This window comes from Sciurus vulgaris (assembly GCF_902686455.1).
Source record: "Sciurus vulgaris genome assembly, chromosome: X".
Lineage (NCBI taxonomy): Eukaryota > Metazoa > Chordata > Mammalia > Rodentia > Sciuridae > Sciurus > Sciurus vulgaris.
In genome coordinates, this window is record NC_136471.1 from 40,203,517 (window position 1) to 40,222,370 (window position 18,854).

The 18,854-nt window shown below is 39.1% G+C and overlaps 1 protein-coding gene across 3 annotated transcripts in view; it reads left to right on the forward strand.

The window, feature by feature from the left end:
* The window catches only part of DCX (doublecortin), a gene marked incomplete at its 5' end in the record, with an annotated part of 108,570 nt that extends 94,441 nt beyond the window's left edge, over positions 1-14,129 (forward strand). For all 3 annotated transcript variants that reach the window (XM_079124698.1, XM_079124696.1, XM_079124697.1), the window contains one exon: positions 5,978-14,129. In XM_079124698.1, coding sequence (XP_078980824.1) covers positions 5,978-6,034 — 57 coding nt within the window. In that variant the 3' untranslated portion in view covers positions 6,035-14,129. The remainder of the gene's footprint in view (positions 1-5,977) is intronic.
* Positions 14,130-18,854: the final 4,725 nt, after the last annotated feature.

An 18,854-nucleotide genomic window follows, 5' to 3' on the forward strand; every position in this document is an offset into this window, starting at 1 on the left:
TTTACTGGTAAAGTAGGAATTACATCTGCTATTTTGCTATTTTCTATATGTCTTCTGTCTTTTTGTTTCTTTATTATTCAATTCTGCCTTTTGTTGAATATATATTGTCTAGTGTACCATTTTAGTTCCCTTGTTTTTTTTTTTTTTTTTTTTTTTTTTTTTTTTTTTTTTTTTTGCTGATTTTATTTTGAGCTATTTTCTCAGTGTTGCCTTAAGGATTATAATTAGTATCTTAGTACAATCTACTTTAGATTAATAGCAACTTGATTTAAATCATATGTAAAATTTTTGCTACAATGTTCCTGTTTCTTCCCCCTTCCTTTGTGCTGTTATAGACATACAAATTATATCTTTATACACAATAAGTCCATCAACACATTTTTATAATTACTACTTCATGCAGTTGTCTTTTGAAATAAGCCAGACACAGAAAGAAAAATGTTGAATGATCTCACTTATATGTGGAATCTAAAAAGAAAAGGAAAAAAAAAGTCAAACATGCAGAGGTGGGGAATAAAACAGTGGTTACCAGGGGAACTGCAGGGGAGAGGCGAAGAAAATGGGGAGATGTAGGTCCAAGGATACAAAGCAACAGAAATGTAGGATTAACAAATACAGAAATCTAATATACAACATAAGGACAATAGTTAATAAACTATATTGTATTAGAAAGTAAGTAGATTTTAACTCTTCTTGTCCATGCACACAAAATATGTAAGATCATAATTGTTAATTTGCTTCATTATGGTAACCACTTTACTATCTATAATGCCATGCTGTAAACCTCAAATATATAAAGTAAAATGTAAAAGGAAAGAAGAGTGGTGCAGGCCCATAATCACAGCAACTTGGGAGGCTGAGGCAGGAGATTTTGGGTTGGAAGCCAGCCTCAGCAATTTAGTGAGGCTGTAAGTAACCTAGTGAAATCCTGTCTCAAAATAAAACATAAGAGGGCTGGAGATGTGGCTTAGTGGTTAAGGCTCCTGGATTCAATTCCTGCTACCAAAAAAAAAAAAAAAAAAAAGAAAAAGAAAAAGAAAGAAAGAAAGAAAAAAGAAGAGTTACAAACACAAATTTGTACTCTCTGTAGAATATACTTAGGCATTTACCTTTACTGGTGTTCTTTAGTCCAGAACTGGTGTTCTTTACGTGGGTTGGAATTACTGTGTAGTGTCCTTATACTTCTCCATGAAGGATTCTCTTAAGTATTCCTTGTAGGATAGGTTAGCACAATGAATTTTGTCTTTGTTTTTCTGGAAATTCCTTAATATCTCCTTCATTTGTGATAATTATAATTTTGAATTAAAAGAAAAATGTTGATTGATTTCCTAAAATACCTTGATCCATTAAGTCTCCTAATCTTCACTAAGGGAGTCTGTGCATGTGTTGGGGCAAGATTTCAATGCTCTGACAGGTAGGTTACTACTCTACCTTAACTCTTCATTTACTGCTTGCACAAGGCCTCAAGTTCAGCCAGAGGTGAGAGATTAGGGTCTTTTCTAGTCTTTTTTGAGAATACTCCCTGTCCTTGACATGTGACTGACCTTCTAGAATCTCAGGAATATATTATGTTAGAGCTTTTCAAAGTCCCTTATGGAGAGCACTAACCTTTTCTTTGTAAGTTTATTTATTTATTTATTTATTTTTTTGCTGGGAGAGTTACTGGGAATTGAATCCAGTGGTGCTTTACTGCTGAGCCATATCTGCAGCTGTTTTTACTTTGAGACATGGTCTCGCTAAGTTGTTCAGGGTCTTGCTAAGTTGCTAAGGTTGGTTTTGAACTTTCAATCCTCCTGTCTCAGCCTCCCAAGCCACTGGAATTATGGGCATGCACCACCACACCCAGCTCATGTAAGGTTTTATTTGCCCCAACCTTTGCCCCCACCCCAGGCAACTGCAGTTTTTAAACAATTGCAAGTGATTGATGCCCCCCCCCCCCAATATTGTTCACAGCAAGTGTGCTCTGAGTCAAGTGAAATAAAGAAGAACCCTGCAAGCAGGAGTTTCCAGGGAACTCCCACGCAGGTCAGAGAGTGACAATTCTCTGGGAATGAGGCGTGTTGGGACCTCCAAACTACCACATGCATCCTGCAGTGGCTCCTACGTTGCTGTTCTTCACAAATATCGGAGGCACTTGGTTTTCAAGGCTATTGTGGAGCTGGAGAAAGGGAGAATGAAACTAGAGCAAGTTAAAGCATCAAAAGCTTAGTATTCTTCTAAGATTTGGCCATATTCCTTGAATAAACACTTCTCAGATTGTTACAAATATTTGGTCCACTTCCAGAGATCTGAAAAAGTGGATTTTTGCCAATATCATTACACTTATGGAAGGAAAGATTTTCAGAGTCTTAATCCACCCTTCTGGACATCTGCAGCTCAAAGATACCTTTGATTATATTCGATTTTCACTTTTCTCAAGTAATTGAGAACTAAATCCTTCAGAGACACAACTCCATTGTATGTCACTTTGCCTCAATTCAATTTCACAAGTTTTTGTTACAGTTCTATTATCTCCTCAGTTTTGTATTTAGCACCTATTTATTAGTTTTCTAATTAACTTTTGTTTGGTAGTTAGAACAGAGGTGCCAAATCTTACCTGGGTCCTGGCTCTGTTGGTGTAGATAGCTCACTCATATAAAAATGTTTTTTACATCTTTAAACGATTGTAAAAGAAACAAAACCCTAAGAAGTATATGTGACTGAGACCATACATGGTCAACAAAGAAAGCCTAAAATATTTACACCTAACCTATTACAATAAAGGTTGCCAAACCCTGATTTACAAAGAAGGGGATAGTGGGTTTATAAGAAGTTTATAAGAAATGAGTCCATTTGCTACAGTTGACTTTGTTTTGTTTTTAAATCATTCAGTATTCCTTTGAGAGTCACGAATTGTAGTCTCAGTACTGGAAGAAACCTTACAAATTGTCTTCTCCAAAGTATATTACACTAACGAAGAAACCAACATTCAAAAAGACATGTCAATATTATATTATGAATTAGCTAGGTCTAAAACCTCAGGTTTCTGAATGTGCTTTACTCTTCTTTCCATTCTAAATAAGCTAAATTTTTTTCTGCCCCATCTTTCTCAGCAAAAAGCATTCTTTCTCTGACTCTATCTACCCCTCCTTGTGTGTGTGTGTGTGTGTGTGTGTATGTGTCTGGGTTTTACTGAGTATGGAACCCAGGGCCTCGTGCATACTAGGCAAGCACTCTACCAATGAACTATACTCCTAGCCCTTTTCATTTTTTATTTTGAGACAAAGTTTCACTAAGTTGCTGAGGCTGGCCTCCAACATGTGATCCTCTTGCCTCAAAGTCCTGAGTCACTGGGATTATAAGCACATACCACTCCAACTGGCTGTGAAAAAGCATTCTGTTTTTTGGTTTTTTTTTTTTTTTTTTTTTTTTTGTATCAGGGATTGAACCCAGGGGCACTTAACCACTGAGGCACATCTCCAGCCCCTTTTATTTTTTATTGTGAGACAGGATCTCACTAAATTGCTGAGACTGGCTTTGAAATTGTGATCCTTCTGCCTCAACCTCCCAAGCTACTGGGATTATAAGTGTGTGCCACTGTGCCTGGCAGAAAGCATTCTTAATATTATATAAATTTTTCTTTCTCACTGTTCTTTCTCCTTCCTCAGTTCCACTTTCAGACTACCTTGAGCAGAAGTTGTGTTTTCCAATTTTCTTGGACAATCCTCTATGAAAGTTCTTTTCTACCATTATACAAAAGGAGTAATATCCACATTGTTAATTCTAAATTTCCAGTTCTCTTTGGTATCTTGCTAATAACAAGCATAAAAATAGTGTTTTTCAAACTTTGCTACATTTGACGGTGCAGACAAATATGGAAATGGGTAAGAATCTGCTAACACATCTCTGGTTCAGTGAGGACAATTACACTTTTTTCATGAATTGGTTTTCCAAGCAATATTTCATTTTAATATAAGGGTTAAAAAGAGAGACAGCATGAGGGAGAAGGAGAAAAAGAAAGAGAGAGAGACACAGACAGACAGACACTGAGAGTCAGAGACAAAGACCAAAATTTGCAAATCACTGACTTAAACCACGGGTATAGTCTGAGAGGAATCACAAGGATCTCCAAATAAATCTCTGGAAGCAATGGGGAAAACCAGTACCATTTCATTCCCTTTATGTTCTTGAGACACAGACAAGACAATACTGGAGCTAGGAATCCCAATTCCTGGCAAGAAACAGAATCATCAGGAAACAGGTTTGAAGTAGGTAGCTATGGAACATTCTCTCAGTTACCATTTATTGAGGGCTTGGAAGTTCTTTGAGAGCTTAAAATGAACCCACATATGTATTCGCAACTGATTTTCACAAATATACTAATATCAGTCAATAGAGGAAAGATAGTCTATTTAATAAATACTGCCAGAGCAATTTGATATCCTAGGTAAAGCAATGAAACAAACAAAAACTATTGACCTAAACTTTATTTCTTATACAAAAGTTAACTAAAAAATGGATTGCACACTAAAATGCCAAGAATTTAGAAAGGAAGCATAGGAGAACATCTTCTTAGTGTAGGCTTGGCAAAGAGTTCCTAGATTTGACAAAAAGCACAATTTACAGAAGAAAAAAAAACTGACAAATTGGATAGATTGGACCTCACTGAAATTAAAACCTTCTCTGCCAAAGACCATACAAAAGATATGAAAATACACACTACTGACTGGGAGGAAAATATTTGTAACCCACCTATCTAACAAAATACTTATTTAAAGAATATATAAATAACTTTTAAAACTGACAAGTAAGAAAAAATCCAATTAGGAAGTAAACAAAAGATATGAAGAAACATTTCACTGTAGAGGAAATAGATGTCATTTAAGTACATGATGAGATATTTTAATATTAGTAGTCCATCAGGGAAATGCAAATAAAAACCTCAATGTGACATCAGGATATTTTAATATTACTAGCCCATGAGGGAAATGCAAATTAATTCCTCAATGACATATCACTACAAATCCACAATGGTTAAAATAAAAAGTAGTGAAAGCATCAAATGTTGGTGAGGATGTGGAGACACTGAAATCACTAATATTTGGTTAGTGAGAAGGTAAAAGGTACAGCCATTCTGGAAAACAATATGGTAGTCCTTATAAAACTCAATATGCATGTGGAAGGTCCTGGATTCAATCCCCAGTACCAAAACAAAAATGTACAAAAGGAAAAATGAATAAAGAAAACTCTAAATTAAACATGCAATTACCATGTGACTCAGCAATTGCACTCTTGAGCATTTATTCCAGAATAATGAAAACTTATATTCACATAAAAACCTGTGCATGACTATTATGGCAGCTTTATTTGCAATAGTCCCAAATTGGAATCATTCCTCATGCCCTTCAGTGAGTGCATGGCTAAATAATCTGTGGTACTTCTACACCATGGAAAACAACTCAGCAATACAAAGGAGGAAACTATTGATACATGTAGCAACTTGTTTGAATGTGTAGGGAATTATGCTGACTGAAAAAGATCAATCCCCAAATCTTACTAACTTCCTGACTCCATTTCACCAACACCGTTGAAATACAAAAATTATAGAGAAAGGAAGCATCTCTGTTGTTTGTCAGGGCTTGGGAAAGCAGGATGTGAATGGATATAGTCATAAAAGGGTGTCATAAGAGAGCCCTGTGCTGAGAGTTCTGCATTTTGACTGTGGTGATAGACACACAAATGTGCATGCAATACAATTGCATAGGATTATACACAGTTAAACAAATGAGTGCAAACAGAACTGTAAGATGTTATGTTTGGGAGAAATTGGGTGAAGGGAACATTAGCATATGGTTAGATCCCTATACATTATTTTTCTGTTTCTTATGAATAAATAACTATTTGAAAATAAAAGTTAGAGAGAAAAACTAAAACAGCCATCCCAAGGCTCAAGACTTCCAGAAAGGGAAAGTTAACTTTGCTTCTTCTCTTCTTATAGGACCTGTACCTGCCCCTGTCCTTGGATGACTCGGACTCACTTGGTGATTCCATGTGAAGGAGGAAGGAGTGTTCAGAGTCCAGAGTACAAATCCAAGCCTACCATTAAAGTAGGGTACTTTACTCAATTGTCCAACAGGGCTATTGGTGCTTTCAATTTTTCGTTCATTGTTGTTGTTACTTTTCAAAACACACTGTAGTATGTTGGGTTTATTTTCCTGTGATTTCTCCTCTGGGCCACTGATCCACAGTTACCAATTGTGAGAGATAGATTGATAACCATCCTTTGGGGTAACTTTCCAGGGATGCCAAATGTGCTAGCTAGTACATGACCTTTCTACTGAATACTTAGGCGCCTTCATTATTTTTCCTGTCTCACTTACTCATACACTACAGCAGTCTTCCTTCTGTAGAGGGCTGTTTACATACATAGCCCTTAAAATGTTTGTGTGGGGAAAAAAATCTCATTGGCATATTCAAGAGTGACAAACACAAGTGCCCCTTGTCTCTGAATCTTAAGAATGCTGGAGGATCCCAGGAGGATGGCAAGGCAGTTTCCAACCTTGCTCTTCACTCCTGATTGAGCCCCCAGTTTGTTGTCTAGCACCAATCCTGGCTCTCAAGGCATAGAAACACCAGCAACTAATAACTGTGGCACCAGATGCTTAGGACTGTGGGGCAGGACTAGCTAAAAGAGATGAAGCAGAATTGGGAAATACTGTAGATGTTTCAGTAGAACTTAAAAAGCACAGTGAATTCCTGGTCAACCTCTCCACTGGGGCAATTTGGAATCAATAAGTAAGTGATAAGACTTTGGAGTAAAGGATGTTATTTTATATACTTGATTCATCTAGAAAGCTGTCCAACATATCAACTTATTACAATGAACTGTATGGTATCCATCTATCTCTGTTCTATTGAATGCCTTGTAAACAGCCAACACTGAAAACACTGTGAGAATTTGTTTTCAGGTCTGACACCTTTCGGTCACTTTTTATAGCAAGAAACCAATATCGTTTTTATAAAAACTCATGTCTGTATTTCAGGAGCAAACTCTTCAGGCTCCTTTTTTATAAACTGGTGATTTTTCTTTTGTCTAAAAAACACATACAGAAAATTTACCAAAAAAATGCAGAATAATGTAGTTTAGAAATCATGCTGTCACTGCCAAACAGTCACCTCCAGGAGAATATGAAATGAATAGTAGAGGCCAATTCAATAGAATCAGTCTTTTGATAGCTTTTTAACAGTTATGCTTACATTAATAATTTCAATGTGGACCAGACATTCTGATTACATTTTAAATGAAATGTTATGGCATATTTTAAGAACTCTTTTTTATCTATAATCCTAATATTTCATACTGAAGATACAGAAACCTTTCACTTTAACACTAGAAAGGATTTCTCTTTATTAAGGACTGATCATTTGAAATACTTCTCAGTCTTTGAGGTACAGGTTCATAACACTGCTTTTTGTCTGTAATCACAGCCCATAATGGCAAAGACAACTAAATTTGGGTGAAAGCCATGCATGCTAAATTCTGTGTTTGCTTTGAGCAGATATGAAGATTTCCTTTATTGCTTTGTAATTGTTCAGATATTTTGAAAGGTGCATCATTCAAAGCCAAGCTGTTGTTTGGCTACTGAATGACATGCAGTTGTCCCTCCCACTAATGGAATGAGCTTGCTCTGTGTGTGTGTTTGTGTGTGTGTTTGTGTGTGTGTATGCACATGTGTGCACACGTGTACAGGCATGCACATACTCATCTGCAGCTGCTTCATAATCAGTAAATACTACAAGACAACCCAATATGGATTGGTGGCAACTTGGTGGCATTGCTGATGTTCAGGGAGAAATGTAGGGTGGAAGGGGTAGCTAGAGGCCCCTAGACAAGTTTCAGAAGTCCTTAATTACCAGAAAGAATTTTGGTTCAGAAGTGAGAGGATAGTAGTACCGGTTTCTGCTTATTCTGGTCATTCACTGAAGAACCCCCAAATTATGAGGATCTCCTTTTGATCTTGCCTGCATTTGTAGATCCATTCGAAACCATTGAGAAACTCATTTCACTCAGCCCCTATATTTTTCTAGAAGCTCACAGTTTTTGTATTGCCTTCTAGAATGGCTAATAGTTAATTAGGAAAAATTGGTACTTTGGATTGGGGTATGGGGATAGAGAGTGATGGGAGGTCCATTTTTAAACTTTAGACCAGACTCTCCAAAGGACTCCATCTACTGTCTTTCTCAAAATCTCATTTAGTCGCATACCTTCATTTTAAGATGAGAAAACAGACTCAGGCAGCTTAATGACCTGCTGGGAGAGTAGGACCGGAGGAAGAATCTAGATTTCCTCATGCTCCACACAAGCTGTCTGAGAACTTACTTGCTGTGGCTTATGTACCACTAGAAAATACTAAATGGACATATTTTATTTATAATCTTGGAATCAACACTCTTCTATAACAATAGTACAGTTTTCATCTTTCTATTAATCAATTATAAGGAAATGTTTCTGTATTGCCACTTTGAGGGGTTTGGTATAGTTCAAAATTCAAGCCTCCACTAATTGCATTTTAAATTAGCTTTAAAGGCAAAAAAATTGCCACTGAACTCCTTTACCCCTATTATTCATTCCCAATTTTCCCAGTCTAGTTTTACCACTCTAGTCCCATTGTGTTGACAGCTGCATGGTCAGCAAACATCAAGTCAGCAAGCATTTGCCACCATCCCCCATAATTTCTCCTTCTCTCTTATACACTCACACACACACACACACACACACGCACACACACACACACACACACAATCCATCTGTTGCTTGTTCCTACCTCCTAATTTTTCTTCCCTACAGAAATAGAAATAGGGACAAAGAAGGGGAAATGTATATATAGGGGCTGGGCTGAACAACTAACTTCCTAAGTAGTGATAACTAGAGGTAAATTGAGAGAAAATCTCCTTTTCTCTTCACTGTTTTGGAAAGGATAGCCATTAGCATGACTGCTTTGTGTCCTTATGGACTTTAGTATTAGCCTAGATTGAATCATAGAGTTTTCTAGCTGGAAGGAACCTTAAGATCACATCATCCACTCCAAATTCCTCATTTTTTTTCAGGCCAGGAAATGGAGACGCAGAGGTAAAGTAATTTCCCTGAGGTCACACAGCTGGCTAGGGGCAGGGCTGGGATTAGAACCCGCATCTCTTGGCTCTTATTCCAGGGCCTTTTCCCACTAACCAGTATTGCCTTCCATTAGGCTCCTGAGAATTCTTTCCCAGGGTCATGTTGCATCTTGGAGCCATATGCTGCTGCCCTGATCTCAGTGGGAAATCTACCCAGCAACTTAATATGGCTTTTTCTCCCCATATTCACATGGTTCCCATTCACATGGGCTGCAGATGTCCCCAAAGAGAGGGAGGCATTGAGGACCAATAGGAACAGCAGTCCATCCAAGTCAGGGGATGCCCTATCTTGAGAAGCCTTTGGAATATTCCTTTGAGCTTCTCTGTCATGGAATGGAAGAAAACGAGTTTTCCGTATCAGCTGCACACATGTCACCACATACTGATTTGTCTTCCCAGGCAAAGGGCTAAAGGTTTATTGTTTCTGGAGCAGGGAAAGGAAGAAAGTGAAATAGTAGCTTTGTTCATCCTGATTTTCTGAGATGGCTTTTCAGCAATTAAAAAACTAGTGCAGCTACCATTGCTACTGGCAATGCTTTCTTTTAAAATAGCAATGATTTCTTTTCATTAGACCAGCTAGAGAAAATAACCTAGTCTTGCTGCAGTTGCCCTCATACACAATGTCCCCATAGCCATCCTTCCCTGATGGGGACAGTTTCCAGGTATAAGCAAGCGGCATTGTGACTAAAATGTTCCGTGGCTGATGTTAAACATTAAATCCTTGTGTTTTCACCAAAATAGCAAGCAGTGTGTTCTACACATGATACCCATCTTCTTGTGTGCACATGGGAGGCTCCTGTGGCCTTCCATGGCAGGAACCAGGGAAACAAGGTCTGAACGTGCAGGAAGGTTCTTTAGTTCCTGGAAACTAAAGGGTATTCATTGAGTTCTAACAAAGCTCCAACTAGGCTTACCCCATTCCTCAAGTACTTCCTTCTCCTTCCTTTTTCTCCTCCTCAATCAGAAGTAGCCAAGGAATCTTAATGTATAGCTATCTATTAGATCCTTCTTAGGATCACCTAGCCCAGGTCATAGACTAGGAATTCATTGCTTGCCTAGGACAAAATTGTGTCTCTATCCTCTAATCTCTTCAGTACTAGGGGTAGAGATACACCTAATCCCATGCAATGTAAAAATACATTTTTTCCAAATGTATTTTCTTTTTTAAAAAAAACACATCTCCCTGAGATTGGAGAGCAAACATACACATGTTCCCCAAAATGAACTCCAGGATAATATACACCAGTGGGAATATTTCAAAATATCAGCCCACCTCAGAAGTATCTATGTCAAGAGACTTCCCTAGACAGAAGCACTGGAACAGTGTGGTTTGAATGATTTTCTTCACAGTTGGCTATTTGTTATGGAAATTAAAGACACTTGGTAGTTTTTGAAGGTGACTGAAACTTGTTCTTGGCCACATGGGGCTCATGGCCAGGCCTCAAGCATGCTTTGTCTTTGCTGCATTAAGACACTTGACTTTTAGACTCAGATTGGTTTCCTAAGTAACCCCTCAGCATTTGGCAGGGGGTGGGTGGAGAAAGAACTGGAGTTTGAAGTTATGGAACCTGGAGCCCAGAGAGGGAAAAAGCTGAGCACTGGCCCAGAAATTGACAATATGTCAGGATTGATATAGGACCTTTTTTGTAGCAATGGAGCCTTGCAAATGCTAGATCTCCTGAGTCTCTTTCCTAGTATGGAGTTTAGAAACTGTCACACTTCTGCCTCTGTCCTAAGAGGACCCCATGTATAGCTCCACTCACTGTAATATGAGTCCATGCAGGTTTCCTTCTTCCTTGCAGGAATAACCACCTTCATGCCTACTTTTTGGCCAGAGAGGCATCTCCCTCAGATTTTCTGGCTGTTGGTGACCCAGATTCAGTCTAATGCTGTTGACATTCAATAGATTGCCATTAATCAGCCCTTAAAGGCCGTGATTACATATAAGACAATATAGGTCATTTCTCAAAAAATTAATTCCCAATTTTATTATTCTGGCTAACAGACCTCACTTCTCTGGTATGCAAAAGACAGGTGGTTCTTGTTACACAGCAGCAAAGACACAGTGTGGAGAGGCAAACAAATTTCCAAAACCACAGCACTGACTTCAATGGGCAACCTACTATAGGCGGGGAGTGTTAGCAGATTCTCATAGCCCCTTCCGTTTTTTCTCATCAGAGTCTAGAAATCTCACTCTCCATCAGTTTGTCTTTCAGTATGTCTGACTTTCTTATCCATTCAGGAAAAGGTGCCTTTCTTCTCTATCTCCTCTACCCTGCTCCCCAGAGCTTGCTTCCATTCCCAAAGCTCTGCTGTGGTCTTCACACCCAGCCTCTTGACGTTGCTTCCTGCTTGTTTCCTTGTTAAGGATTCATGCAGCCCTCACACTTTGGCCAAGCTTGTTGGCATAGGCTACCATTTGAGAAGACTGACTTTTTATCCCTTAGTTTATTGATTTCAATATCTTGTGGAATTAGGGGTGAATTTTTCTTACCTTGGATATCTGGGGCTAGGGGTGTACAGGATGCCCATTGGGAATTAAGGCCACTTCCTCTCCCGATCACAAGAAGGGTGGGTTAGTTGAGGGAGGTCAGATGACACAACAGAAGTCAGAATAAATACCTTGTAAACTAAGACAAAGACTTGAAGGCATAGGAATTTCTCATTTCTGAGAAATAACATGAGGATATCAAAGGCTTTTTGCCACTTTACCTCCCCTATGTAATCTTCTTTACCTTTTCCCTCCCTCTACTTCCCTATATTTGTTCTCGGTTTATACTCTGTTATCACTCTCTTTCCACAGTCTAAACATCCATCCTTTTTACTGTGCAATTCTTCTTGTATTATCACTTTTTAGTTTTTCTTCCTCCCTAAGAACTGGGTGTATGCTGCTTCTTAACCTGCAATTTTTGCCTTGGGATTGATGCAAAATTATTTCCAGACTCAACCAGCCCTAGTCTTACCCCAGTTCAGTCTGAAGCATGTTGGTGGGAATTAACCTGATCCTGGCCCTGTGTCTTTTCCATTTTCAGTCTCAGCAAACCTTCTCAATCATTTTCCTTGTAACTCATTTATCTTTAGGTCTTTGCCTTCCAAGCACTGTACAGAATACTTTGTGGTTCCTTTTTAGTCTGCCATTTTTGTGGAGCAGTGAAGTGTGCTCAGAGAAATACTCAGCTGAACAGAAAAATCCACCCGTGGATTCATATCAGCTAAATACTATTAGTTGATTTTGTTTAATTTGCTCATAGTTGAAAAAGCTGCAATATAATGAGAGACCACAGGTGATTGCTTCTGTTATTTGGTTTGGCTGGGTGGGGATGGGAGGCAGGAGCAATTTGTCTAAACTTTTACCCACTACTCATTAAACTCTCTGTAATACCCTTTTGTTTGGGGTTTGCCAACTACTGAGTTGGTCAAGCTAAACCGGTAGGCAAGTGGAGTTAATTTAAATGAAAAGGGTATTTAGCAAATCCATACTATAAAAAGAAACATTCACTTAATTGAGATGTATGTTTCCTTCTGTTACTAAACATTTTATTTTTGACACCAACTGTTCAAGATCCTGCACAGGCAGTCCATATACATGTAATCAGTGGGCCTAGAGATGCCAGCTTGTAGTTGTTCATTTATTCTGCAGAGTGCACAGCCCCTGGGAATGTCAGTGCTTGACAATATCATATGGGATGCCAAAATTTCCAATGATTTCTTTATAATTTCTTTTCAAGGGGTTTAAGCAAGTAAGAGGCTATGCCAAAATGTCTCCAGTGTATGGTCCTGTAATATATTGCAGCTTGAAGCCAATGATCCCTTGTGACTTGTACACAACTAATGCATGTTTTGATTGAATTTTGCATTTCTCATGTGTGGTAAGTTCTTTAAAACATTTTTTGGTCACCTTTCTGTGCCATTAAACTTGTATAGAAAATGTTTTTATGGCCATTTTCAAAGGGAGAAAGTTTAAAATGGAAACAGCCCACCCTTTCTGCCCTATAGCTGTAGTTAGAATTGAGTAACTGTAGCAAAACAGCTGTAATTGGTGGTTGTAGTATTAGAGGTGTTAGCTTGCTAGTGACTAGCTTTGGAGAGTAAATGCATGGTATTGTACATCACATTTCTTAAATAACTCATTTTAACCTCTGAAAAGAATATATTATTCCTTGTGGCCCTTCTTCCCTCTCCCACTCCCTGCTCCCAGGTATCTTACAATTGTAAATAAATGATTTAGGGGTCAATCATTCTTGCCAAGTAAAATCAGCAAAGAAAAAATAAGTCAAAAAGGGGGGAAAGGCATTTCTCAGCAGTTATTGACCATTTCTCAAGGAATGGCATGGTGATCAAAGATTCAGTTCCCTTTGACATAAAAATCAGTGGCAAATTGGGAGTTGAATAGTTCTCAGAATCACATGAAATCCAAAGACAATACACAATGATGTCCCCATCCCTGCAGTAGTTTTTGGGAATTCGGAGACATCCAGAGAATGACCAATAATTATTTGAAAAGAAAAACAGAAAAATAAAATAGATACTTATGAGTTTTAGTCATCTCTTTAGAATGGTTGTAACCAGAAAAGGTGAGGACCTGGTGCATTACTGTCTGTTTCCCAGGCACTGCCTAGCCCACTCATAGACTACAATTTTCCTTTTTGGTTTGCTGTTCCCCTTGGACTGGTAGGTTTGGTGAGGCCCGTGTAAAACTGGTTGGAGCAGACCCTTTTTATCTCCTGTGCCTGTTAACATCCCTTTTCCCTTCCCCACTCCATACTTTGATGAGGGCTCTTTGGTCAGAGGACTTCAAGGTCGTCTAGAGAAGTTCCCCATGCGTGTAAAGTGTTGTGAACTGTGAATGCTGCAGATTCACAGTGTTCAATACTGTGCAGCCAAAGAGCTGCTCTTGCAATCATTTTGGCTCTCAAGCTCTGTTCTCCATTGCATTCTCATTTCTGTGTACATTTGCAAGATGGGTGTAATGTCATTTTCCAAAAATAAAATTTGATTTCAATATTTCTGACTGACATTCTCTTTTTTAATCATTACACCAATGACCATATAACCACAAAATGTCCAAGCTGGCATAAAACTTAGACAGTATATTTCCCAACCCCTTAATTTTACAAACAAGGAAACTGAGGATCAATGTATTATGGAAACACCATAATTGAGAGCATGGCACATTTGTATCCTGAAAGATCTCACTCCAGAGTTGAGCAGCAATCAAATGACTTCTTCTTGTATATAAAATCCTTTGCCCAGGGTCAGTTGATGTCATCAGAATTGGTGATAACTTCTAGTACTCTGTTTTCAGAAATCCAAAAAAGACTTGAAAATATCTCTTCCTGCTGCCTGCAATTCATTCAACAGTGTAGCCTTCCTTTCTCAATAGGTGATGCTGCAGCTACTCTCTGGGACAGGGAACACATAAATGTTTTATTCACCCCAAGGCTTAAATAACTAGTTAAATATTTTTCTTAGATTGGGTTTTAATGGGGTCAAGAACACAAGGAACTGTACGTGGGAAGAGGTTGATGTCAAGGGTGGGAGGAAACAGTACAGAAAGAGGAAGCTAAGATCTTGGGAAACACTCTGGTCAACCCCACAATTCTGAGGGCCAACACTGCAGTTCCCATATGACCCGTGTTTCCAGAAGCAAAGATGCCAACATCCCCTAGGCACCTCCAAGGACTGAGGTAAGTAGGAATTCCTCCTTCATACAATATTTTAGCAAATAGTCCCATCACCATCACTCTGGTGGGAACAAAGTAAGTAGATGGAGATGGCACATCTTGGTGTGCCTACCTCAAAGAAAAGTTGGATGCAGCAATCAAACTGGCTAGACCTCTATAACAAAAGTTTTGTAATAAAACTTTCACTAATGGCTGGGTGTGTAGCTCAGTGGTAGACTACTTGCCTAGTAAACATAAGTCTCTTTCAATTCCCAGCAATGCAAAACAAACAAACAAAATCACCGGACTGTGGTCAAAAACAATAACTGTCAAATAAGAAAAAAACTGTAGTGTTTTCCCCATAGAAGTAATATACTTTGTATAAAGGACTATTTTTAATTTTTGAGATCATATCTATTTTACCTTTTTGGTATTAAAAATGTCCATTCTTTTTCATTATTTGTTCTAATTAGATATACATGACAGTAGAATGCATTTTGACACGTCATACATAAATGGAAGATAACTTCTCATTCGTCTGGTTGTACATGATGTAGTTATACTGGTTGTATAATTATATATGCACATAGGGTAATAAGGTTCAATTCATTCTACTATCCATTCTTCTATGAAATTTTGGTCACAGCAAAAGAGAGGCACATATTTGGTTTTGAATATCCTAACAAGGCAAAATTTCAAGTGACTAATCTTGGGAGGGACTCAAACAAATCTATATTTCTTTTTTCTTTTCTTCCTTTTTTTTTTTTTTTGGTGCTAGGAATTAAGCCTAAGGGCCTTTAACCACTGAGCCACAGCCCCAACCCTTTTCATTTTTTATTTTGAGGCATGGTCTCACTAGGTTTCTTACAGCCTTGCTAAATTCCAGAGGCTGGCTTTGAATCTGTGATCCTCCTGCCTCAGCCTCCCAAGTTGCTGGCATTACAGGCATGCGTCACCATGCCCAACCTACTTCTTTTTCTTTTTTAAATTTTGATGATTTATGAAGTCTAAAAATTAGCAAACACTTCTTTAGACTAAAAGAATGGAGATGTGAAGAATCAAGTATGGGTGGGGTTATAAGAAAAAGCTATTTTTTAATGGAGTCTTATTCAGCCATAAAGAAAAATGAAATTAATTTGCAGGAAAATGAATGGAACTGGAGAGCATCATGCTAAGCAAAATAAGTCAGACTCAGAAAGTCAAGGGTTGTATGCTCTCTAATATGTGGAAGCTAGCTAGGGGGAAATTTTTTTTAAAAGGGGATCTCAAAAATAAAAGGGAGACCAGTAAAATAGAAAAGGAGGATCAGGGTAGGAAGGAGAGGATGGAAAGGGGAAATAGTGGGGAACGAGATTGATCAAACTATGTTATGTGGGTGTACCGATATATCACAATGTATTCCACTATTATGTATAATCATAATGCACCAATAATAAAAGAAAAAGTTTGTTCGGTATTTGAAAAAAGTTCTAAGAGTTCTCGATCTTCTCCCCTTCCACCTCTCCCCTCTCTTCTAGGTTTTCCCCATTCTTCCCTCAGCCTCCCTTCAGTTTTCCCTCCTCCCCACAGTGTGAGCAGCACCCAAAACAGTACTTGGGCACCAACTAGGAACTTGTCAGAAATGCACAGCCTTGGGCCCCACCCCATATATATGGGATCAGAAACTGGGAGTGAGGCCTAGCGATTCCTGTGTTAACAAGCCCTCTAAGGCATCTGAAGCCATCTCTTGTTTAGGAACTCCCTGCTCTGATGAATTCCACTTTCTTTTCCCTGAGACTCAGAATTTATGTAGCATATATGGGTTAGAGTTTGCATCTCTCCTCAAAGAACAGACTCAAGAAACTTCTTGAGAGATCTCTATATGTTTAGTTTTTGAAAGGCAGCCTTTTTCAAACTCAAAGCAAAGTTCCAGATGGGGATGCAAGCAGATCTTGAGTTAAGGCCAGAGCTGGTGGACCATGGAACCGTTGACAGAGAAGTGCAAAGATTTGGTGGGCAAATAAGATGTATGGAGGAAATGGGAAAGAGGGAAATCCCTGACTCGAGCAATTCAGCCTGAGCTGCTCCTGTTTCCAGACCCTCCTCTGCTCTGGACAGCTCAGTAGCCTCTTGCACGCCTCCTCCCCTAACTTCAGCCCTGGCTCTGCAATGCTCATTCACACTTCACCCTTGCTGACAGAGTCTCCCCTTCTTTCCCTGCCTAGAAAAATACCCTCTGAATGCCCTTCCACATTCTCTCCACCTGTCTAAATCTCAGACGTAGCCAAAACCTACCAGCAACGGAACTTAAGGCATATTTATAAGAAAAACAAACCCAAACATGGAGAAAAACTGGCAACTTTCTATTCCTGAACTTTCCAGAGCAATCCTGATCTTGTGTAACTTTTTTTTTTCCTTTTCCAAATAAAGGTGATTTGTTAAACATATAACTAAATGTGATTTAGTTTTTGTACCTTTCTAAAAAAGAATTTATATAAATACACTCACAAATCAGAAAACATCCCTTATCAGGCCACAAATCCATGCTGAGAGTTTGAAAAAATAGGGTTGATTTCAGGGAGAGGCTTTCCCCAGGTTTTCCTGTCAACTTGTTTGCCTACCACTCTCCTGCCCCCACCCCCCACCAGGGTGGGAGAGGTGCTGCACCCTTCGTTTCTCTTTCCCCTTTTCCAGTACTCTAAGAGGGTTATTCAGATTGCCTGATTATACCCTGGTTGCTTTGAAGAGACAACCTTGGGTAAGCAGGTAATTTGTCTTTGAACCCCGGAGACTGCTGATTTTCTCTGATCAAGGAGACTTTGCTTAAGTTTTTTAAATTCTTTCTTTTCCCTGCCTGAATAGATGTGGATGATTCTGAAAATGCTTCCCCCATCCGAGAGGGATAAAGCCTAGGGTTCTGAATTAAGTACCACTACTCACTATTCTCAGAAATGAACCAGTGCATATAGAATTGCAGAATGTCAAAGGCAGAAAGACTTTTATAAACCACTTATCCAATGTTTTCCACACTTCACGGATATGAGTCACATGAAGTACTTGTTACAAATACTAGTTCTGGGACTCCACCTTAGTCTCACTTCATTAGAGTCTCCAGGACAGCAACCTGGAAAGCTGTATGTTGAACAAGAGCCTCAGTGATCATTTCCTCTGGGAAGTTTACAACACTTCCCAAACTTTGCTGTGGAGAGCATCACCTGGGGATCTTGTTTAAATAGAGCCTGATTTCAGAGATTTAGTTTGGGGCCCAGATTGCATTTCTCACAAGCTACCCACCGATGCTCCATGCTTCTGGTCCTTAGGGCACACTTTAATTAGCAAAACACTAAGTTCAAGCCTCTCATGGTTCAAAAGAGGAAAAAACTGAGTTCCAGGGATGGAAGGGAGTCACCCCTGTTCCAACACTTGGTTTGAGGCAGAGATGGCTAGTACTGGTGACTTCGGACTCCCGGTTCAGTGCTCCTTCTATATGACCAGGATGCCCATCACCAGCAAACATTTAAAGCAGCCCAGCTGCAATGGCACTGTTTCCAATCAAAGGCTAATTGGAAAAATGATGCTTCCTGAAAGGGAAGCAGCCCTGGCTTGTCTCAGTAATGAGTGGGCACACTGGCAGGGGAAGACAAAGGGTGGGGGAAGGACAGAATTTATGTTTCATTTTAATTGAAGAAATGAGTCAAGGTCTCCTTACAAGAAGCCAGGGGCTGGGGGAGGAGTTAAGGTCATACAATGTCCTCCTACAACATGGAGGAGGGGAGATCTAAACTAAACAAACAAAAACCCATTCCCCCAAAACCTTGTGGTGGAAGCGCTATGACAGAGGTGCTGGAAGGAGCTGAGGGTGCAGAGAAGGGGCAGCGTGACTGCTGGAATGGGGTGACGAAGGCTGCTAGATATTGGAGTTAGTATAATAAAGTATTAATGATGAAGAATGAGCTAAGAATTGCCCTGCCTAGAATAAATCCTTACTTTAATGGTCCCCTTCAAACAGACTTCTCTGAGGAGGTGAAACTTGAGCTGGGGCTTAAACGACAAGTTGGA